This window comes from Callorhinchus milii, unplaced genomic scaffold (assembly GCF_018977255.1).
Source record: "Callorhinchus milii isolate IMCB2004 unplaced genomic scaffold, IMCB_Cmil_1.0 Scaffold27, whole genome shotgun sequence".
Taxonomy (NCBI): domain Eukaryota; kingdom Metazoa; phylum Chordata; class Chondrichthyes; order Chimaeriformes; family Callorhinchidae; genus Callorhinchus; species Callorhinchus milii.
In genome coordinates, this window is record NW_024704768.1 from 3776240 (window position 1) to 3800068 (window position 23829).

Consider the following 23829-nt stretch of genomic DNA (forward strand, 5'->3'; position numbering starts at 1 on the left):
CCCGGGAATCGACCCCTGGTCCTCTCGCTTGCCAGGAGGCGAGGGCTCTAACCCCTGAGCTAAAGATCTCGCGACACTATCTAGAAAGGAAGAGAACATAGGAACAGGAGGAGGCCATTCAACCCCTCGGGCCCGTTCCGCCATTCTATAAGATCACGGCTGATCTGTACCTCAACTCCAATTACCCCCCCCATTTGCCCCGTATTCCCCTCGATCCCCCCGAGCTGACAAACATCTCTCCGCCTCAGTCGTGGAAACGAGAATGGATCCACAGCCGTAATCCACGGAGGGAGACAGTTCCAGATTTATGCAACCCTTTGCGTGGACGGAATCTCTCGCGTGTTTTGCTGCAGGAACAGTCACTACACTTGATGGTAATTACTTGTGAAGCAAGCCGAGGTGCGCATTTGCGGCACTGCAGGGTCCTGGACGTCAGAAGCCCTGCAACACTGCTGCATTGGACACCGGAAGAAGATTAGGAACATTGACGGCACTTGAGCCTGATGCAGTCGGAGTTTTTTGAGAGAGAGAGGGAGGGAGAGAGAGAGAGAGAGAGAGAAAGAAAGGGAGGGAGAGAGAGAGAGAGTGAGATAGGGAGAGGGTGCGTGAGAGGGGGAAGAGGGAAAGGGAGGGGGAGCGTGACAGAGGCAGAGAGAGGGGGCAGAGCGAGGGAGAGAGAGTGAGTGCGCCAGAGAGAGAGGGAGAGAGAGTGAAAGCCGTCGCTGGGCTTCAACCCACAAAGCACACAGTCACCGCACGTTACCGCGAGTATCCCGCGAAGCGCTCTGAGACGTCTCGGTGGCGTTGATCAGGCGCCGCTATTATTATTTATGTCACCATTACTATTATTGGACGTTCTCGAGAACGTGTCCTGTGCAATTCCAGATGACACCATCAGAGGGACGGAACAGACACTGAGAGACTGAAACGGACTTCAATACGGTTCGTTTACTCCGATTTAGGAAACCGGTTGAGTCGATAAGGAAAAGATTAGCAAAAAAAAAAAAAAATCTCTCAGATCAGAGACAGGCGCAGCTGCAATTTGAATGAATTATTAATTTTTTTTTACATGAAACCGCCCCCCAACCCCCCCCCGAAAAAAAAATCCAGATATTTACAGGCTTAAAAATTGGAAACATTCAGGTGTCAATCTCCAGGGAATATTTCACATTTTTCTCTCCATAAAAGTCACCGCGATCTTTATTGCAGAGCGAAAGTGTCTGCTTTGATGAGGATGGAAACTTTTTGACTTGGTCAAGGGGGGGTTTACGGTTCCAGGAAAATAAATCGGATTTAAAGTGGGAGCCGACAGCAAGCGATGTGAAACAGCGTGAAATAGCTGCAGGTTTAGTGTGGGCTTTATAAATCAGTTATACATAATATATATCCATAAAACAATCTTCGCATTTGATGCAGCGCCTTATCGCGTCTTTGGGAGTCTCAAAGCGCTTCGCAGAATATGCTGTCAAGTGAATTGACTGTGTATTCTGTTGGCGGCCAATGGAGCGCAGCAGTGCCTCACAACTGGTCGTGGATTGAGTGACCACATTATTATTTTGTTTTGGAGGGATTATTACCCCCGGAAAAGCCATCCGCCAATTGATTAACAACCGGGTCCCTGCTTACTGCTGGGTAAACAGAGGCGCGTGTGTGTGTGTGTGTGGGGGGGGGCGGGGGCGGGGGGGGGAGAAAGGAACTTGTCCAACGTTTCGTCCTGTCCCGCCCGGGAATCGAACCCGGGTCCTCTCGCTTGCGAGGCGAGGGCTCTAACCACTGAGCTCACAGGGACGCCACAATGCAGTGGTGTACTGGAGCGTTCCTCTGGGCTGTGAGCTCGAAGTATGTGTGTGTGTGTGGGGGGTGTGGGGGGGTGTGGGGGGGGGAGGTGGGGGGTGGGAATGGGGGGGAACAGAGCGAAACCAGAGGCGAGAGAGAGAGAGAGAGAGAGAGAGAGAGACGGGATCTCTGGTCAAGGTGTATTGGCGAATGCATCTTCAGAGACCAAGACAGGAACTACAACCACACAACAACAACAACAACAACAACACACGACAGACAGTCACACAGCCCTTCAGGTCGGGAGGACGTCCCAAGGCGCTGGACGGTCAGGGATTTGGACACGAGCTGGGGGTCGGGATCAGGAGGGGGTGGAGGGCGGGGAGGGTGGGGGAGTAGGAGGGTGACCAAAGGCACGGTTGGTCGAAGAGTAAGGTCTTGAGATGTGCCTTGAAGGAGGCGAGCGAAGAGAGGGGGGCGAGGCGGAGGGACTGTGGGATGGATTTCCAAAGGATGGTGGGTGTGGGGAGGGGGACAGAGAGAACTGAAGGCCGGGGTAGGGAGGGTCAAGGCCGCGGAGGGCTTTGTCTCGCGAAGGCGAGGGCGAGGGTTCTGAAACTCTATCCTCCCCCCCCGTGGGGGGAGAGTGGACTGACCTCGAAGCAGATTGATGGGAATCCAGAAGAGATATAAAACTCACCTCTAAATCTAAGTCGGTATCTTTTCCTGTTGGGAGTTGATTGATGGGCGGTTGGCGTTGGCTCTCAGTGCCCATCAGATCCATCATTCCTTTCATCACCTGTGTTTCCATGTCCCGCTGTGTGGAATCATCGCAGTCGTACGTTATATCAGAGCCGTGGAAACACTTCGAAAAATGTTCGTTTGGATTTATTGTCACTCAGAAATTCCCCACCATCAAAAGCTCCCCCCGCCCTGTCACCCCCCCCTCCCCACCCCACCCCGATCCCAACACCCCCTCTCCCCCCACCCCGCGCCCGCCCCCCCCCCCCCCACCCCAGCTCCAACTCCAACTCCACGCCACAGACACATTGACTGTTTCACCCGCAAGACACACAGTCACCACACTTCACGGCGGATCCTTTGAGAAGCGAGCGCTTTTCGGAGACGTCCTGGCCACGCGACGAGGCGCAGTATCGAATGTGAGGATCGTTGGGAATTATTTATTATTCCGATCGTGATTAGCTCTGGGTCAAGTCTCGTTGCGGGTAATTCGAAGCCGAGGTGGGTCTGGTTCTCGTTAAGTCCGGTGCTGGAGGAGCTCGGATCAGGACACGCTGTACGCAGAGTCTCTGAAACGCGCTAAACTGTTTGCTAATTACGCTAATTACACTGTGGGGCCCTGGAACTTAGTGGTTAGAGCACTCGCCTCGCGGGCAAGAGGACCCTGGTTCGATTCCTGGTCGGGACGAAACCTTGGGCAAGTTTCCTTACGCCACACGCGCGCGCGCCCGCGCGCACACGCGCGCCTCTGTTTACCCCGCAGTAAGCAGGAGCCCGGCTGTTAGCCGATCAGTGGGGGTAATAATCCCTTCAAAATAAAATAATAATAGTTTCCGTGGCCGCCATGTTTCGCCCACACAATATAAAGTTAATTCACTTTACAGTATATTCTGTGAAGGTGTTTGAGACGTCTCAACGACGTGATCAGGCGCTGAATCGAATGAAAGGATTATTATTATATATATATATATTATACAATATATAATATATCAATTATATTATGTCCTGTGTGGGGGCAGGGCAGGGTTTTGGAGTGGGGTGGGGGGGGGGGGGGTGGGGGTTGGAGTGGGGGAAAGGGGTTCCTTTCAAACAAACCTATCAAGGTTCAGTGTAAATGGTTAAGTATTAAAGTGTTGATACACTGTCAAACACACACACACACATATACACACACACACTCACATACCCCCACATCACACTCACACACATATACACACACACTCACAGTTTAGAGACAGTTTGAGAGGGAGACAGAGAGAGAGAGAGAGAGAGAGAGTGAATGGGTGACTGAAAGGGTAGATATGTGAGAGAAAGAGAAAATATGTGAGAGAGAGGGAATGGTGCGAGGAAATGAGTGAGAGCATATGTGTGTATGAGAGAGAGGTGTGTGGAGTGTGTGTGTAGTGTGTGTGCAGGTGTATGTGTGTGTAGTGTGTGTGTGTGCAGGTGTGTGTGTAGTGTGTGTGCAGGTGTGTGTGTGTGGTGTGTGCAGGTGTGTGTGTGTAGTGTGTGTACAGGTGTGTGTGTGTAGCGTGTGTGCAGGGGTATGTGTGTGTCTGTAGGAGAGTGTCTGTGAGTAAAGTGTCTGTAGGAGAGTGTGTGTGTGTGATGTGTGTAGTGTATGTTAAAGAGTGTGGAGTGGGTTGTGTTAGTGAGTGAATGAAAAAGTGGTGAGAGATTGAGAGAGTGAGTGACAGAGAGAGTGAGTGAGAGAGTGAGTGAATGAGAGAGTAAGTGACAGAGAGAGAGTGAGTGACAGAGAGAGTGAGTGAGAGTGAGTGAATGAAAGAGTGAATGAGAGAGAGTGAATGAGTGACAGAATGAGTGAGTGAGTGAGTGAATGAGAGAGAGAGAGAGTGACAGAGAGAGGAAATAACGTTGAATTGTAACCTCACATGGACACACACAACCAAACGACCTGTTAGTCTATCTGACACCCCCCCCACACCCCCTCCCCTCCCCCCCCCCTCTCCCCCCCCCCCCTCCCCCCCTCCCCCCACCCCCTTGACAGCCTTTTGTTGCCTCTTCAGCCAATCCCCGATTTTTACGACACGAGACTTGTAGCCAAAGTTGTCATATAAAAGGGGTCGCAGTTTAGAGCATTTATTATTATAGCAGTTTGTTACCCGGGACTCCCACCCCTCTGTCTGTGCATCTCTCTCTCCCTCTGCATCCCTCTCCCTCCCTCTGCATCCCTCTCCCTCCCTCTGCATCCCTCTCCCTCCCTCTGCATCCCTCTCCCTCCCTCTGCATCCCTCTCCCTCCCTCTGCATCCCTCTCCCTCCCTCTGCATCCCTCTCCCTCCCTCTGCATCCCTCTCCCTCCCTCTGCATCCCTCTCCCTCCCTCTGCATCCCTCTCCCTCCCTCTGCATCCCTCTCCCTCCCTCCACATCCCTCTGCATCCCTCTCCCTCCCTCTGCATCCCTCTCTCTCTCCCTCCCTCCCTCCCTCTTGACTTGTGTGTGTGTATCTTTCTATCCATCGATTTGTGAGCTGATTTTCAATTGGGACACTCACACACTCACTCATTCATTCATTCATTCATTCACACACACAACACACACAGGACTCCTATCCTCTCTCTGTCTCTCTGTCTGTCTGTCTCTCTGTCTCTCTGTCTGTCTGTCTGTCTGTCTCTTTCCTGACTGTGTGTGTGTATCCATCTGTTGTGTGAGCTGTTTTCAACTGACACACAGACACACACACAGTTACTCACAGACACAGACACTCACACACTCACAGACACACACACAGTCACTCACAGACAGACACACAGTCGCAGACACACACTCACAGACAGTCACACACTCACAGACAGTCACACACTCACAGACAGTCACACACTCACACACAGTCACACACACACACCACAGTCACACACAATGCTCACATCACACCTCTCTGTGCTACTCCTCGCTCTGATCTCCTCGGGAGTGACGGGCTCTGGGCAGGAGGTGGGGGCCGGACCTCCGGGGGGGGCAGAGGCAGAGGCAGAGGCGGAGGCGGAGGCGGAGGCGGAGGACCCGGAGTGGCTCCAGTGTCCGGGGAGAGGATGGAGGGGGGAGTGGGGGGGGGAGTGGGGGGAGTGGGGGGCACTGCCCGGGACTGTCCCGCCTGTACTTGGAGGGAACACAGCAAAGCGCTGCGGTTGGAGTCCATCAAGTCGCAGATCCTCAGTAAGTTGCGGCTGAAACACGCCCCGAACATCAGCCGCGACACCGTCAACCAACTGCTGCCCAAAGCGCCCCCTCTGCAGCAGCTCCTCGACCAGTACGACATCCAGAGCGACGGCTGTGCCTCACAGGAGAGCGCTCTGGAGGAGGACGAGTACCACTCCACCACCGAGACTGTCATCACCATCGCCACAGAGAGTGAGTCACCGCGTGTGGGACTGTGTGTGGGACTGTGTGTGTGTGGGACTGTGTGTGTGTGGGACTGTGTGTGGGACTGTGGGACTGTGTGTGGGACTGTGTGTGTATGGGACTGTGTGTGGGACTGTGTGTGTGTGTGTGTGACTGTGTGTGTGTCACTGTGTGTGTGTGGGACTGTGTGTGTGTGGGGGGGACTGTGTGTGGGACTGTGTGTGTGGGGGGGGACTGTGTGTGGGACTGTGGGACTGTGTGTGGGACTGTGGGACTGTGTGTGTGTGGGACTGTGTGTGTGTGTGTGTGGGACTGTGTGTGTGTCACTGTGTGTGTGTGACTGTGTGTGTGTGTGGGTCTGTGTGTGTGTGTGTGTGACTGTGTGTGTGTGTGGACTGTGTGTGTGTGACTGTGTGTGTGACTGTGTGTGTGACTGCGTGTGTGTGTGTGACTGTGTGTGTGTGTGACTGTGTGTGTGTGTGTGACTGTGTGTGTGTGACTCTTACTGTGACTGTATGTGTGAGACTGTGTGTGTATGTGTGTGACTGTGTGTGTGTGACTGTGTGTGTATGTGTGTGACTGTGTGTGTGTGTGTGACTGTGTGTGTATGTGACTCGTACTGTGACTGTATGTGTGTGACTGTATGTGACTGCGTGTGTGAGAGACTGTGTGTGTGTGACTGTGTGTGTGAGAGACTGTGTGTGTGTGTGTGTGACCTTGTGTGTGTGTGTGTGTGTGACTGTGTGTGTGTGTGAGACTGAGACTCTTACTGTGACTGTGTGTGGTGTGACAGGGCGATGCAGTGACTGTGTGTGACAGGGAGGTGTAGTGACTGCGTGTGTGAGACAGGGAGGTGTAGTGACTGTGACGCTGACTGTTACTGTGACTGTAGGCTGCAGCAGACAGAGAGTGCAAGTGGTCTGTAGATTGTCGGATGGAGATGGAGAGAGAGAGTTAGAGGGATAGAGAGGAGAGAGAGAGAGAGAGAGAGAGAGAATGTGTTTCTGCTGCTTTTATGGATCAATTTGTTTTTAATTTGTTCTGAAATTATAATAACAGTCGGTGCAGTCGGTGTACGAGTCGTCCGATAACCTTAAACCGTAAAGTGTTGAGGTGTGTGTCGATAGAAGCTGTTTGTTTTTTCGCGGGGGGCGGCGGGTGGGGGGGAAAAAGAAGCGCAGAGAGTTGAGTCCAAAGCCGCCGAATCCTTTTTCGGTCACAATAATAGACGTTGCGTTCGATTATGGAGCTGTACCGGGTGGTCGAGACGTCTCAAAGCGCAGCCGCAGACTGTCCTGCGAAGTGACGCGGACCGTACGGTGTCTGTTATGGGTGAAATTATAAGTGAGGAGCGCGTTGGGAGCGATCGATGTCGGACGCGTTCCGCCTTATCCCCCTCGACGTGGCGAGAGGCGCTGAGCGGTGCGGTGCCCCCCCCTCCCCCCCCGTCTCTTACGGATTTCATTTCAAAAGGTTCCCCCTTGGATCGTTGACACGGTTCCCCACTCCCATCCCAGCCGCCCCCGCAACATCCCCCCCCCCCAACACTCCCCCACCCCCCCACCACCCCCACCCGCCTCCCGCCCCCGGAAAAAAACACACAAACACAAACAAACAAGAAAGGAACAGTCTCTCTCTCTCTCTCTCTCTCTCACACACACACATCCAATCCATTCACTCAAACCCCAACACAATGGGGTTGGGAACATTTGGAAGTTTATGATGGCTTCAGAGAGAGATTTTATTGAGGCGCTAATATAAATCAGTGCTTTCAACCCCCCCCCATCACCCCTGCCCACCCCCCACTCTCTCCCGCAACACTCCCCGCCCCCCCCCCCCCCCCCCCCCCCCACCACCCTTGTACAACGGAGAAAGAGACCTAGGAGGGTAATTAGTTAGGAAAGCTATCTATCTGTCAAATGTCCATGACCCTGTGAACTTTATTCCAAACCCTTTAGCCCGGGCCAGCCTTGCGTCAGCTCCGCACCTATCCTCCGGCTGCCGCACGATCCTCGACCTCAGTTCCCCGGTCTTCCTGTCGAGGGCTTCAAATAATAGGAATAATAATCCTAATCCAACGTCTCTGACCCACAGACTTCGCGGTCCGTCCGCTCTGTGGTATCTTCTGGGAAGCGCTTTGAGACGTCTCAAAGACTCTCCCCTACCCAGAGTGTGGGGGGTGTTTGAGCAGCTTCAAATAAACCCCGCTGGGTTTATCAATGAGAGCGCTGTCTGGCGAGCTTCCTGCCGCTTGTCCAGCAAACACCGTTGGGGCTTTCGCTCGCGGGGGTTAACGGGAGCCGAGGGGGAACCTGGGTCGGGGGTGACCAGTCTGTTCCCCCTCTCCCGCTCGGATGGACTTGGAGATCGATGCCCTGACCTTGCCCCACACGCCCAAAATGTCCGACCTCCTCCAGCCCGACTCTCTCGCTCTCCACCTCCGCGCTTCAAACATAAGCCTTCCCCTGCCCCCCGGCCCCCGGCCCCCGGCCCCCACGACGCTACCATCAGCGGCCGAGCTTTCAGCACCCCCCCACCCGCCTCTCTCTCTCTCTCCCCCGTCCACCCCCCTCTCTCTCTCTCTTCCCACCCGCGCCTCTCTCTCTCCCCCCTACCTCTCTCCCCTTCCCTCCCCCACCCCACCACTCACTCTCCCCGCTCCCTCTCCTCCTCCCCTTCTCTCCCTTCGGGGTGGGGTGGGGGGGGTCTAATTTGGGTATTTAGCAGATTTCGTATTAAATACCCTGCTTTAATTAAATTAAATTAAATACGCTGCCTTCTCGCTGAAAGGTGCTGCGTAATTATCAATAAAATAATAATAATTTGGTCACCCAATCCACGGCTGTTTGTGGGGACGTCGCCGGGCGCAGTTGGCTGCCGCGTTTCGCCCAGAAAAACACAGTCCCTGCACTGTACAGCGCTTTGAGACGTCTCGAAGGCGCGATAAGGCGCTGTGTCAAATTATCCTGAATTATTTTTATTTGTGGGGGGGTGTGGGGAAGGGATTATTTCCCCCTCCGGTAAAGCGATCTGGCAATCGACCAGAAACCGGGTTCCCACTTACTGCTGGGTAAGAGGCGTGTGCGTGCGTGTGCGTGTGCGTGTGTGTGTGTGCGTGTGCGTGTATGCGGAGTAAGGAAACTTAACTAAGTTTTCGGGAACCAAATCGTACACTCCTGAGGGTAGTGAGTAAGAAAACAATGACGCGCTGAGCAAATTGCCAGAGATGCCATCCTTCCGATAAGACGTTAAACTGATCGTCACGTCTGTGCCTTATTCCGGTGGACGTTAAAGATCCTATGGTGCTGTTCACAAAGAGATGAGAGTCTCTCTCTCTCTCTCTCTCTCGCTCTCTCCCCCTGCGTTCTGGCCAACAATCTGCCAAATGAATCGCCCAGTCACCTCTCGGCTGTTTATGGGACATTTCCTGACAAATTGGCCGTGAGATGTAATGGGCGTTATATCAAACACAGGGTTTATTATGGTTTAAAACACCGTCTCGGGCAATCAGCCACACACTGGCCTCTGCAACCGCCTTCTGAATCCGCCGAAAGTTCAGTCCTCGCTCGTGTTCGGACCTGAACACACTGTGGAATCCTATAGCTCAGTGGTTAGAGCGAGAGGACCCGGGTTCGATTCCCAGGCGAAACCTTAAGTTTCCTTACTCCACACACACACACACACACACACGTCTGCCTCTGTTTACCGAGCAGTAAGTCGACTGGCTGATCGCTTTCCAGGGGGGTAAGAATCCCTTCCAGAAACAAATAATAATAATAATTTAGTCACTCAATCCGCAGCTGTTTTGGGGGGACGCTGCTGTGCGCAATTGGCTGCCGCGTTCGCCCACAAATATACGGTCAATTCACTTTACAGTCTATTCTGTGAAGCGCTTTGAGACGTCTCGACCACGTGATAAGGCGCTGTATCAAATGCAACGATTTATTAATACTACATCCTTTGAAGTGCTTTGGAACAATCTTCCTAACATGCAAACCCTTGTAAGAAATGCCAGGATTATTATTATTATTATTATACTATTACTACTATTAATATTATTTATCTGCGTGCGAAGAAATCGAAGGGCTCGGAAGGCGGAGGGAAGCTTGCGAGGTAGAGATCCAATTTCAGGTGGAATTAAACCGGGAAGCGCGGTGGCAAAACACACAGGATAAAATAAACCCCATCGCTGGCTTGTGGGGAAACACAGGCTTGGCTGCTCTTTCATCTGAACCCTTTGGGAGGCTGCTATAAGTGGATGACATTATATAGGGACTGGGATACGATGTCGTGACCTCTAGCTGTTACTGTGGGATCATTTAAGTGCAAATGGGTTGGGAGTGCAGCTGATGAAATGCCTTGTGGCACTGGAAACATCATTAAATAGAAGTGCGAGTCGAGGGAAATATACAAGTCCCTAACCAATTCTGTTTGCAGGTGCTTCAGGCAAATAGAGAGGGAGGGAGGGAGCGAGAGAGAGAGAGAGAGCGAGAGAAAAGGATAAAGAGAGGGAGAAGAAGAGAGGGAGAGAGAGGAAACGAAGGAGGGAGGGAGGGAGAAAAGGATTGAGAGAGCCAGGGAGCAAGCGAGCGAGAGAGAGAGAGATTGAGGGAGGGAGGGAGGGAGGGATTGAGGTAGGGAACGAGGAAACGAGGGAGGGAGAGAGCAAGCGCGAGAAAGGGAGGGAGGGGAGCGGTTAGAGGTTAGAACAGCTTTTTAGGAACGGACGCACAACCTACAATAAAATAACAATTTCTTTCCGTTTCAACTTATCGAAAGATAAGTTAAAACCGGGAGAAATTGTGTTTACTGGTCGGTGAGACTGTGACTGAATGGCATCATGTTTTAGGATCATCGTTGACGGATCAAAGGGAGACCGTAAAATAGAATTATTCTTAGAATCACCACTCACACACTCACACTCACACTCACACAGACACAGCCTCACACACACGTGGAGGTATTAGGGTGTGGAACAAACCTGATAGTTGAAGCAGAATCCAATTAAGCTTTTAACAAAAGGAATTGGAGAAAACTTCGTGAAGGAAAAACCTTAAGAGCTTGAGTTACGAGGGTGGCTAATGGCAGGGGAGTGGGACTGAATGGGTTAGCGACACAGTAAAGCTCCCTCTACACTGTGCGTCCGTCCGTCCGTCCGCACTCCCAGGTCAGGGTTAGCGACACAGTAAAGCTCCCTCTACACTGTGGTTCCGAGCCGGGGGGAGAGGGGAGGTTAAAGTGGGCGGTGGGCAGTGGGTTGGGCAGGTCCATTGTAACCCAACTCTCTGGTGCTTGGTTGGCAGCGGATCACAGTGTACAGGTGGACAGGAGCCCAGTCTGCTGCTTCTTCAAGTTCAGCCCCAAAATCACGTTCACCAAGGTGGTGAGGGCTCACCTGTGGGTTTACCTGCGTCCTGTGCAGCCCACCTCCATCGTGTACCTGCAGATCCTGAGACTCAAGCCCGTGACTGACAAGGGCACCAGACACTCTCGCATCCGCTCGCTGAAGGTGGAGCTGAACTCGCACAGCGGCTACTGGCAGAGCATCGACTTCAAGCACGTGCTGCAGAACTGGTTCAAGCAGCCCCACACGAACTGGGGCATCGAGATCAACGCCTTCGACACCAACGGCAATGACCTGGCAGTCACTTCGCCCGGCCCAGGAGAGAAGGGGCTGGTGAGTCGCGAGTGCCGACGGTCTGACAGAGTCTGACACACTCTCTCTCTCTCTCGCGCGCGCTCTCTTAAACCCACGAGACCCATTTCACTGTGGAGGGTAATGATCCGAGCCGTCGCCTCGCAAGCGAGAGGCTCCGGGTCAGACAGGATCAGGGCGAAACCTTGGACAAGTTTCTTCGCTTCACACAGACACGGGCACGCACACACGCACGCGCACACGCATGCACACGCCTCTGTTTACCCAGCAGTAAGAAGGAACCCGGTTGTCGGGCGATTCGCTGATCGCTCTCCGGGAGATAATAATGTCTTCAAAGAAAAAAAGAACAATAATTCGGTCGCTTCAATCCCCGGCTGTTTGTGGGGACGTCGCCGGGCGCGATCGGCTGCCGCGTTCCGCCCACAAAATGTACAGTCAATTCCCGTTGCAGTGTGTCCTGCGAAGCGCTTTGAGACGTCTATAATGCAAGGATTATTATCATTGTCTCTCCCTTCCCACCACCCCCGTCCCCCCCACGTTCCTCCCCCCCCACTCCCTCGTTTCATAAGAATTTGCTGGCGAAAGAGGAACACGGTCCAATTAGTTCACCTACCACCATCCTGTCTGTCTGTCTGTGTGTCTGTCTGTGTGTGTGTGTCTGTGTGTCAGTGTCTGTCTGTCTGTCTCTCTCCCTGGGGAGTCTGTTCCATATCTTCCCCTGTCTTTTTCTCCGCAGCAACCTTTCCTGGAGGTCAAGGTGGCGGAGTCGAACAAGAGGACCAGGCGTAACCTGGGCCTGGATTGCGACGAACACTCCACAGAGTCTCGGTGCTGCCGTTACCCTCTGACCGTGGACTTCGAGGCGTTCGGTTGGGACTGGATTATCGCCCCCAAACGTTATAAGGCCAACTACTGCTCAGGTCAGTGCGAGTACATGTTCATGCAGAAGTACCCGCATACCCACCTGGTACATCACGCCAACGCCAGGGGCTCAGCTGGACCTTGCTGCACCCCCACCAAAATGTCCCCCATCAACATGTTGTACTTCAACGACAAGCAGCAAATCATCAACGGCCAAATCCCTGGCATGGTGGTCGATCGGTGCGGGTGCTCTTAAAAGAGACGGAGGAGAGAGAGAGAGAGAGAGCGAGAGAGAGACACGGAGAGAGAGAATTGAACTGAACTGAACTCATCTTCCTTCCCTTCCCCCACCCCACCCCCACCCACTGCCCCACACCTCCCACCCCAACACCCGGGACCCGAAACATTCATTGTTCTTGAATGTCATTCGAAGAGACACACACACACACACACGCGCGTCCTGCACTGTGCAATAAGCGGAGGGAACGAGAGAGAGAGAGGGAAAAAGAGAGATGGAGAGATGGCATTGCCATTTCAAGATGGCAACTGGTCACCAGTAATCTATCCTCCCACCCAAACCCCCCCACCCCACCCCACCCGCCCACTCTCCCCACCCTCACCTCTCCTCTTTTCCCTCCTCCACGCAACTCCCTCGCCCCCCCTCCCCCCACACCCCACCACCTCTTTTCCCGGAAAAACCCGACCGGGAGGAATCTTCGATCAACTCACGATGCATTTCCAGCAGCGAGAAGCCAACAAGACTTTGGAGCCCGACTTCCTCGCAGCGACGACGACAGCAATTTACGCTTACACCGTGCCCTTTTACGCGGGAGAAGACCCGGGAGCCTGAGAGGTCGGAACACGCCGGGTTGATGCTGTGGTCACTGATTTGAAGGCATCTCCGCACACAAACTCTCTCAAGCCTGATCCGCCATTCCACCAGACCACGGCTGATCTGCGCCTGAACTCCCAATTAACCCCATCCCCCCCCCCCCCCCCCCTTTGCCCCCTATCCCCTCGATTTCCCCCAACCTGACAAACATCTCTCCACCTCAGTCTGGACAATGTGAATGGATCCAGCCATAATCCACAGCCTTCTTTTTGGGGGGTGGGGGGAGGGAGGGAGGGAGGGAGAGAGAGAGAGAGAGAGAGGGAAGAGTTCCAGATTCCCACTCCCCCTTTTGTTTGGAAAAAAAATGCCTCCTGATCTCACTCCGAAATAGCTCCAATTTTAAGACGATGCCCCCATTGTTCTGGATTCCCTCGACACCCCCAGCCCCCACCACCGCCCCCACCCCCCCCACCGCCCCCACCGCCCCCACCCCCCCACCGCCCCCACCGCTCCCACCGCCCCCACCGCCCAGAGGAAAGAGTTTCTCTATAGCTAAGTCTATCGAAATAATAATAATAATAATCCTCGCATTTTGACCCGGCGCCTGATCACGTCCTCGAGACGTCTCGAAGCGCTTCGCGGGACACCTCCGTAAAGTGAATTGATTGAGAGCATTTTGAGGGCAAATCCCTTGATAACAGCCTCCAGTTAAAATCCGGAGATTAGGGAGTTGTTGATTAGGTGATGTAAAGAAGCTGCTGTTTGAGGTTTTTTCCCGAATGGCTGAAGGTCTGGGGGTGGGGGTGGGGGTGGGGGGGGCTCAGGCTCTGGGCTGATGGAGGGGAAGGCTTGCTGCCCGCACGCTTGTTAAATCGGACGCTTGTGAATATGGATGAGTCCGGGAAGCAGTGAGAGTTATTAGCGATGGGATAGTTCCCTGTGGAATGAGTCCTGCTCGCTGGCAGCTGGGTATTAGTATCTCCACCATTACTGGGCTCTCCGAGGTTCCCCTCACCCCCCCTCCCCCCTCACACACACACCCTCAACAATTGGCGGCCGCGTTTCGCCCCCTAAGTACACAGTCACTACACGTTATAGTGTATTCCGCGAAGCGTTTTGAGACGTCTCAATGAGGTGATAAAGCGCCGTATCAAACTCACTCGTGAATGGAGTCACCAAATCATTACTATTATTCCTTTGGAAGGGATTATTACCCCCGAAAAAGCCATCCACCAGTCGACTAACAACCGGGTTCCTGTTTGCTGCTGGTAAACAGAGGCGTGTGTGTGTGTGTGTGCGTGTGGGTGTGGGTGTGTGTGTGGGTGTGTGTGTGGGTCTGTGTGTGGGTCTGTGTGTGGGTATGTGTGTATGTGGGGAGTAAGGAAATCCGCCCAAAATTAACCTTTTTACTTTGCCGATGTTAAACATTTTTTTTTGCACTACGGGAAGTCGGTGAGTAGAATGACTCGCGTCTCTAATCGCACACGCGTGTGCGCTTGCGTGTGATGAAACTTTATGTTAACAGGTATTTCTTTTCGAAAAAAAATTGGCGTGAGCTTGGCGTGTTTCTGAGTGTTACCCCACCCACCCCCAAAACCCTCTCCCCCCCACCCCCCCCACACCCCCCCCACCCCCTCTCCCCTCCCTCACATATGGCGAAGATTTATCGAAATTATTATTTTCTTTTTCTTCGTGGACTTAAGATATCAGGCAATGTACCAAAAAAAAAACTCTGCCCTTTTCCATCGCCGCCCACCGCCCTCACAGCTCGACTTGAGTTGGTAATAGTAATAATTGTAGTAATAATAATAATAACGATGATTCTGACAACAACCAAACAACAACAACAACAACAACAGCAGCAACTGACACGTGTCCGGCGCCTTTCCCGTCGAGAGGACGTCCCAAGACAGTGACTCGCTCTCGTTCCAAAGTTCAAACAGCGTCGTTTTCAGCGTCGAGTCTTGGATCCGGGGGTCTGTCCCTCTGCACCAAATATTCCACTGCTGACTCGATGTTCCATTGGGAGGACCTCGGACCTCAGCTGTGACCGCGGACGTTTTCGATCCCGTCAACCCTCACCTGGAAGAGGAAACGCCCGGACACTGTCCGGTCGTCTGACCGAATGGTTAGTTTTCCAAACTCAACTCTCGCTCCTTCCTCACCGGTCGGATTCCTCCCTCAACCCCACCCGCCCAGAAACCTACAAAGGCACTTAAACCCAAACCATCTCTCTCTCTCGCTCTCTCTCTCTCTCTCACACACACACACTCCTTGCTTTTTTTTCCCAGTGCCCCCAAAACCTTCACTTCCAATCAATTTCCTCTCCCCCCCACACCCCACCCCACCCCACCTTGGATGAATGCACTTCAATCTCCGTCTCTCTCTCTCTTTCTCTCTCTCTCTCTCTCTCTCCTCTCTCTCTCACTCTCTCGCGCTCTCTGAGACTCTTCCCCCAACCCCCCCCCCCCACCCCCAGAAGCACTTGCGTCGTTCTCAAAGCCTAATCACACCCCCACCCCAACGCTCAACTGGAACGTCCCACCGGGCTAAGAGCCTCTGTCATCGTCAACGGAGGGGAGAGGACACACGAGTCCTTTGATGCAGTGCGTGTCTCCAACCCGGCCAAGACTCACCCTCGACCCTAGCCACAAAGCAACGTGAGCGAGCGAGCGAGAGAGAGAGAGTGAGAGAGAGAGAGAGAGAGAGAGAGAACGTGGGCCCAACTCTCCTCTCTTGTTCGGTATTCAGCTTTGGGAACAGCGCGGATGCTTCCAGCCCGGATGGACTTGACCGTCTCCTTGTTGTGTGCGCGCGCGTGTGTGTCTTATCGCCCCCTCGAAAGCGGGTGGGTGTCTGCGTTCAGACAGCGCCCGCCCACCACCGCCACCACCACCAACCTCAACCGGGCGACACGTTGGCAAACTCCGGCCGACCGCTTTGCTTCTCGTCAGCCGCCATAAGGAGGCCGTCTGCGAGGAGGGCCGGACACTCGGCGGTGGTTCGGTTCATGGGTACAAGATCGCACGCCACCCGACAGAAACACGGAGCGGTGTTACACTCGCGTCGGGGGGAGGACGGGCGAACCGCTCGGAGTAAGCCCCAGACGCGCACGGGTCAAGCGGGGTCTCGGCTTTCACCTCCGCCGGAGCAAAAGAGTCAGAGCACCCGCCCACCCGCCCGAAATCTGCTGGAAGGTCCTGTACATTAAAACTGTCCCATTCAACTCTTGTTTAACAAGGCCAAGTACCAAAATAGTCTGATATCGGACGGGGTCTAAGAAAAAAAGCTTCTTGCCAAGGACAGAGTTTTAAGCAAGAAACTCCAGCGTTGCGAGATGCAAAGCCATTCTCATCCACGTTTTATTTTGTAAAACATTTATATTAAAAGTTAGGGATTGTAATAAATAAATTAATGAATGATATAACGGTTATTTAACACTCGGCCAAATCGCCGCCTGCGGTGGATTGTCGATTCAGCTCTCCCCGCCCGCATTCCCCGTCGTTCGTTTGTTTTTATCATCGTTTTTTTTTCTTCCTCTGGGTGTTTGTTTGAAGCCATGTGTACAGTTCAGCCCTCAAAAGTCCTGCAGCTCAGGGGGTTGGAGCCCTCTCGCCTCGCGAGCCGGAGGACCCCGGGGTTCGATTCCCGGGCGAGTCGGGTCAGGGCGAAGCCTGAGGCAAGTTTCCTTACTCCACACACGCACACACACGCACACACACGCACACACACACGCGCCTGTGTTTACCAGCGGTCAGTGGGAACCCGGTCGTTAGTCGGTTGGCAGTTCGCTTTTCCGCGGGTAATAATCCCTTCAAAAAAAGAATAATAAATTTGGGGCCTCAATCCACGATTGGCTGCCGCGTTTCACCCACAGAACATACAGTCACTACACTTTACAGTACGTTCCTACGAAGCGCTTTGAGACGTCTCGAAGACGTGATAAGGCGCTGTGTCAAATGGAAGGGTTATTATTATTATTAAAGGCTGAAACTACAGGCGGGGGTTGGGGGTTGGGGGGTTTGGGGGGAGGGAGGATGGGGGGAAGGTGTAGGCAAAACAGGACTGAAAGGCTTAACTCTTTAAATCTGGCGAATGGCCTCTCCTTCTGTGCTGTGAATTTCTACGGTTCCGTGAAAAGTGAGGAATGATGAGCGGCGAAAACCCAACGCTGGTGAAATCTCAGAGTCTTATCACAGGGAGAGAGGGAGGGAGGGAGTGGGGGGAGAGGGAGGCAGAGAGGGAGAGAGAGTGGGGGGGGGATGGGGGGGTGGGGGGGAGGGAAGGGATGGTTGAATGTCGACCAGCGTTTGAGAATTCAGAGGCTGAAAATGCTGCGGTTGCCAAGTTTTTTTCGCTCGACTGCACCTGCCTCCTTGTTAATGGGTTATTGCAGGTCACACGAGCTCAGAGGAGGAGGAGGAGGAGGAGGAGGAGGAGAGGAGAGAGGGGGGAAGAGGGAGAGGGGGGAGGGGAAGGTGTAGAGGTTGTCAGGGAGGAACGCAGCTGGCTGCAGCCTGCACACGGACAGTCACTTCACCTTGACGCCAATTCCCGCCGAAGTGCTCTCTCAGCCGCCAAGTCAACCACGACGGCGACAGATTACGTTAACGAATGTAATCGCCTTTCACATCAGGACGTCCCAAGGCGCTCACTGGCACCTGAGCTGGGGATGGGGGGGGGGGGGGGGGGGGGTCGGGATTGGGAACGGCGGAGGACAGGGAGGGGTGGGATTATTATTAAACCCTCGGGATTATAAAAGGGAGGCAGAGGGTTGACTTCGCCCGACGAGAGTCACCCTTCACACGTGGGTTTTACAACCAGAGGAACACTGTCAAAGGGACAGGGGGCAAAGGCGGGTAATTTGGAGTTGAGGGGCAGATCGGCCACGATCTGATAGGACGGCAGGAACAGGCTCGAGGGGCTGAATGGCCTCCTCCCGTTCCCATATTCCGGAGGCAACATATTACAACCTGTACATTTGGCTTCGAAACAGAACGAGATACCCAGACTTTATGCTTTTAATCGTGGTGTAAACTCTACATATTGCATCCATTGTATAAACTGAAGTCAATGCAGTCACTTGTAATAGGTTATGTTCATCGTGTGTATACTATTCCCTTTATACGTGTTCTTGTTTTCAGTATTTTTCTTTTGAGGAGTGGGGAGTGGGTGGGGGGTGCGGGTGGGAGGGGGTTAAATGAAACATTTATATAGGAAAAATAGTCTTTTCTTCCCACCCCACTCCCCCCCCACCTCTCTCTGTAAAAATAAAAGTTAATGTGTGTTAATGCTGTAATCCATCTCTCCACTGTTATGTTTTACCGAGTGTCTGACTGACACACGCGCGGAAATCCATCGCCGTATCCGAACCGAACCGAGATTTCCAGACGGAAACGTCTTGGGAAACAATTCTGTTTTTCTGTGCTGCCGACGTTTCTTTGGAACTTGCTTTGTTCCAGCGAAGCGCTTCGAGAGGCCTCAATCACCTGATAAGGGGCTCAATCAAATGCAAGGATTATTATTATTATTATTATTATTATTGCCTTTGAGACGGCGACTTTCACCTCCATAGGAGGTCCCAAAGTGCTTCACGGGATATACTGTAACGTCGAGTAACTGCGGGTTTTGCGGGCGAAACGTGGCAGCAAATTTGCACCCAGCGACGTAGAGAATGGAGAGAATGACCGACCGTCGGCCAGGACAACGGGACAGAGAGAGAGAGAGAGAGTCCCTTTTCTTTCCCAACAGCGTCGCTGTTAATCTTTAATGTCCACCTGAACAGGGCACGGACGGGGAGTGAGGTTTAACGTCTCATGAGTTGAGTGTGGAGTTGATGGTGGGCCAATGGTCACTAAAGGCTCTCTCTCCTCATTCCCCCCCCCCACCACCAACCTCTCCTCATCCATCCCCCCCCCCCCACCCCCCTCCCCACACACCGCCTGACAAAGGTGGTCTCACAGCTGCACAAGAATGTCAAATTCCTGCCCTTTCCTCCCTGTAGTCAGTGTCCTGGAGGGCCACACGTTAATGATACTATAAATCTCAATACAAACAGACGTGGTATGTTTGTGGGTCAGGCAACTCGGTGCTCCGGGCAGTGGGAATCTTTCCAAGCAAACTCACGGGACTTCCTCGCCCCCACCCCCCCCCACACCCCACCCCCCCACCCCCACACCACAACACACAAACAAACACGGACATTCTTCTTTGGGAACCCAGGAAGAGGAAAGAGGCCATTCAGCCCAAGGAGTCTGTTCCACCCGCCATCTTCTTAGGTTTTTTTTTTTGCCGGACCCTACAAGCGCTTGCATTTGGGCTCTCGTCTCCCGAAGGACCCGGAACGGGAAGGAACAATTCTCCAAGCGCGCTCGCTTGCTGGACAATTCTCTTGACAGACTTTCCCACTGAAACATTCGCTGACATTAGAATAAATAATAATAATAATTTCGAGTGGGATGACTGTGTCTTGCAGGACAAACACGGCAGCCAATTGCGCCCGACAGTGTCGAACACAAACAGTCGTGGGTTGAGTGACCAAATAATTTTTCTTGTGGGGTGGGTGGGAGGGGAATTATCACCGCCATAAAGCAATCTGTCAGTTGACTAACAACCGGGTGCCTACTTCACGCGACGTAACCAGGGGTGTGTGTGTGTGTGTGTGGAGTAAGGAAACTTGCCTAAGGTTTTACACAAAGTGGGGGGAGTGGGAGTGTGGGGATGGGGTGGGGTGGGGGGAGACACACCACAGCAAAAATTGCGGGTTCCCCTGTTGCTAATACTCATTGCCGTGCGTGTGTGCGCGGGCGTAAAAAAAGAAGCAACTGTGCAATGAATTTAGTGCCCAGTGGTCGCTAAATCTCTTTTCTTTTTTTGCTCTTTCCCACAGTTTCCATTGCTCTTTGTCCTCAGTTGCCTTCTCCCTCTCTCCCTCCCTCCCTCCCTCCCTCTCTCCCTCCCTCCTTCCCTCCCCGTATTCACTGCAATTAGTCATGAATGGGCCTTTGCCTTCAGTGGAGAAAATAATTGAGGTGGTTCCTTGACTCGCTGTGTGGGTTACACATCTCTATCCCGTTCGGGAATGAGGATCCCGTTTTTTTTCCCCCCAACCCCTCTCTCTCCGACGCACCCCTCCCTCTGGCCCGCAAGGTGTTTGCGAGAAAAAGGAGGTGGGGGCGGAGGAGGGTGGGGTGGGGTGGGGGTGGGTGAGGCGGGTGAACCTCTCATCTCCGGCTCTTCTTAACCCTTTCCAGTCCGGGCTCCGAGCCAATCAGACTGGTTTGTCACTTCACTGCGAGGTCAGCGGTAGCATCTGCTCGACGGGAACTCGTAAGCGTCTCAGAGCGCTTAAAGCCCAGCAGCGACGGAGTCTCGTAGAGCACTCGCCTCGCAAGCGAGTGGACCCGGGTTCGATTCCCGGGCGGGTCGAAACCTTAGCCCCCCCCCCCCCCACCACAGACACACTCACGGGCACCTCTGTTTACCCGGCAGTAATAGGATCCCGGTTGTTAGTCGATTGGTGGATCGCTTTTCTGGGGGTAATAATCCTTCAAAAAAAATAAACACATTTGGTCACTCGATCCATGACTGTTTGTGGAACGATGCCGTACGCAATTGGCTGCCGTGTTCCGCCTGCAAAGTACAGTCAATTCACTCCACAGCGAACTCTGTGAAGCGCTTTGAGACAGCGTGATAAGGTAATACATAAACTTGAGGATTATTATTATTATTATTATGATTATTATAAGCCTTGCAAAAAAAAAATAAAGTTCCCTGAAATCACGGCTCAGAGAATCTCGTGATCACCACCTTTGATCCTCGCGTTGGATGCGGTGCCTTTATCGCGTCTCCGAGACGTTTCAAAGCGCTTCACGGGATACACTGTAAAGTGAATTGACTGTTGTGTGTTTTATGGGCGAAATGGTTGTGTGCTTTATGGGAGAGCCTGCGGATAGGATCTATACGTAAGAGTTTTAACAAGTGGCCTCAGGCCCCCTTTCCTCCAACCCCCACCGGCCAATGCTGGATCTGTGCCAATGTGCTCTCCGCAGCAGACCCGAGAGGTGCCTGTGACCTGTGTACCCACATGGGGCCCGAGGATAGAGCGGACCCTGTGTGTGAGCAACAATGAACACGACTGTATTGGGTTGCGTTCTCGAGAGAGAGAGAGGGCAAAGGGTTGGGAGGGTCTCAATAAGCCTTCAATCCAAGCGGGGCCTCAAGTCACAATCCATATAATGGTTTAAAGGCTTCATTTTTAAGGGCTTTCTTTTTTTTCCAGCCCAAACTTAGCGCCTTGAGTTTCCCTCACACTCATCACCCCCCCCCGCCCCCCCCACACACACCTCAATCCCCCACCGCACCGCCCCTCCCTGGGCTTCTGTCAATTCCTATTCTGTCTGCAGACTTACCCAGCGTTACGACTTGAAACTCTTATTACTCTCTCCCTCTCTATCCCTCCGCCTTCACTCCCTCCCCCACCCCCCGCCGTCGCACCTGAAGACCTTACTCTTCGAGAGTGCCTACGGCCGCCTCCCCCCCCCCGATTCTCCGCCGCTGTCGAGCGCTCCGGGACGTTACCCTGGACGAGGGGGGCGCCGAGTAAATGCAAGCTGTTGCTGTCGGGGTCTGGCGGGCGGGACAAGTGTCTAGGTATGAGCAGTGGCGAAATCGAGTGACCAAATGATAAATCATTTTCTTTTTGAAGGGATAATCGCTCCCCAGCAAAGCGATTCACAGGTCCACTGCCAGGTAAACAGAGTGAGAAAACTCGCCTAAGGCTTCGCCCCGTCCCGGGAATCGAACCCGGGTCCTCTCGCTTGCGAGTCGAACGCTCTAAACCCAATACGCTACAGGACTCCCATTTTTGGATCTAAATTTAAAGTTCAACAATAATAAAAAAATAAAAGAGTTCACCCCATTTCTGCGTCGCGCTCTAATAGTAACGACGACGACGACAACGCTGGCGTTTGATACAGCGCCGTATCACGTTGTCGAGGCGTCTCAAAGCGCTTCACAGGACGCACTGTAAAGTGGAGTGACCGTGCGTTTTGTGGGTGAAAACGGTCGGGGCTTTCTATCACAGTATCTAACAACCCGACTCTAACTTCAGTCCCGAGGCTTTCCTGCAGTGCAGTGTCTCTGCACACAACACAAGAGGGAAAGGGCTGGAATTGCTTGAAAGTGTGACAAAATTACTATCAGGATTAGAGGCAAGTAATTACCTGTGAAGCACTCGGGGAGATGTTTTGACTTGATAAAGAGCCATAAAATGCAAGTTCTTTCCTAGAACAATAAACCGAGAGAGAGAGAGGGAGAGGGAGAGGGAGAGAGGGAGGGTGTTTTTTTGGGTTGGAAAACATACAGCGAGTTAATTCCACTTCCCAAACAACCACTTCTCTCTCTCTCTCTCTCTCGCTGTGTATAGATCTGTATATCGTAACAAGTCGGCGCAAAATCATTCGGTATCTTCGAACGTCTTCTTTTGACGGGCGACGAAACGAGAGCCGGGCTCGAAGGGGCATGCGCGGCGCTCGAAGGGTTAAGCGCTCGGTCGGTTGTAAAGGGGGTGGGGGGGGGGACTGTGAGAGAGAGAGAGGAAGCTTCTATCATCCACCTGCAAAGGAGCTGTTCAATGGAACGAGCAGCGGAAATAGAAGGGATGTGTGAAAAGTGGGTCTGGCTCATCACGTCCATCCCTGTTCCCCCTCTCGCTCTGCTCTCTCTCTCCCTCTCTCTCTCGCTGACCCCCAGCTCTCGCTCAATCGAGCGGCTAAATTGGAGTTGCATTCGGTTTGCAGGTTCGTTCACACTCTCTCTGCCGTCAGAACAATCATTAAAGCCTGAAGGGAATTGACGAGGACACAAACACACGCCCATGAGGTGAAGAGATAGTTTTATCCGGGGTGGGAAGGGATGGGGGGGGGGGGAGAAAAAAAGGGGTGGTGGCGGAGGGGGCAGTTGTTGGCCAGGACAGGACACTGGAGGAAAATCCTCTCCTTCCTTAACAAACGGTGGGTTGGTTACGGGCAGTGCCACAGCTGGGAATTGGGTCCTAATGCATCGCCCGAAGGACAAAACCTCTGCCCCCTAACCGCTGCCTTTAACAATCCCGGCTCTTGACGCAGAGCCTCGTCGCGTGATCGAGGCGTCTCAAAGCGCTTCACGGAACACACTCCTGAAGTGGACCGACCTGTGGATCTTGTGGGCGAAACGCGGCAGCCGATTGCGCACAGCGCAGTCCCCGCACTCGGCCGTGGATTGAGTGACCAAATTGTTGTTATCTTTTGAAAGGATTGTTACCCCCGGAAAAGCGATCTGTCAATTGACCGACAACCCACTTACCGCTGAGCGAACAGAGGCGCGTGTGTGTGTGTGTGTGTGGAGTGAGGAAACTTGCTGAGGATTTCGCCCATTCCCGGGAACCAAACCTCTCTTGCGCGGCGAGTGCTCCGACCACTACGCGACACGACTCTCCGCAAATAACGGCCGGGTAATCGGACCCAGGTCCTCCCAGACAACCAGGGCGTTAAAAAAAAAAAAAGGGGAAGATGTTCCAGCATTTGGGCAGCGCACGAAAACCCGTTTATCGCCCGAGAGA

The 23829-nt window shown here is 53.3% G+C and overlaps 1 protein-coding gene across 1 annotated transcript; it reads left to right on the forward strand.

The window, feature by feature from the left end:
• Positions 1 to 5400: 5400 nt before the first annotated feature.
• LOC103190761 (growth/differentiation factor 11-like) lies at positions 5401 to 12685 on the forward strand. Its single transcript, XM_042344236.1, has 4 exons — positions 5401 to 5557; positions 5605 to 5889; positions 11184 to 11557; positions 12273 to 12685. The coding sequence occupies exons 1-4, from the start codon at positions 5401 to 5403 to the stop codon at positions 12651 to 12653; spliced, it is 1197 nt and encodes a 398-aa protein (XP_042200170.1). The 3' UTR covers positions 12654 to 12685.
• Positions 12686 to 23829: the final 11144 nt, after the last annotated feature.

What these genes read in the sequence shown, in the direction of transcription:
- LOC103190761 (XM_042344236.1), top strand. Translation starts at nt 5,401, where the DNA reads ATGCTCACATCACACCTCTCTGTGCTACTCCTCGCTCTGATCTCCTCG. An exon ending in GGACCCGGAGTGGCTCCAGT is followed by an intron (nt 5,558 to 5,604) that starts GTCCGGGGAGAG and finishes GAGTGGGGGGAG; the next exon opens with TGGGGGGCACTGCCCGGGAC. An exon ending in GCCCAGGAGAGAAGGGGCTG is followed by an intron (nt 11,558 to 12,272) that starts GTGAGTCGCGAG and finishes TTTTCTCCGCAG; the next exon opens with CAACCTTTCCTGGAGGTCAA.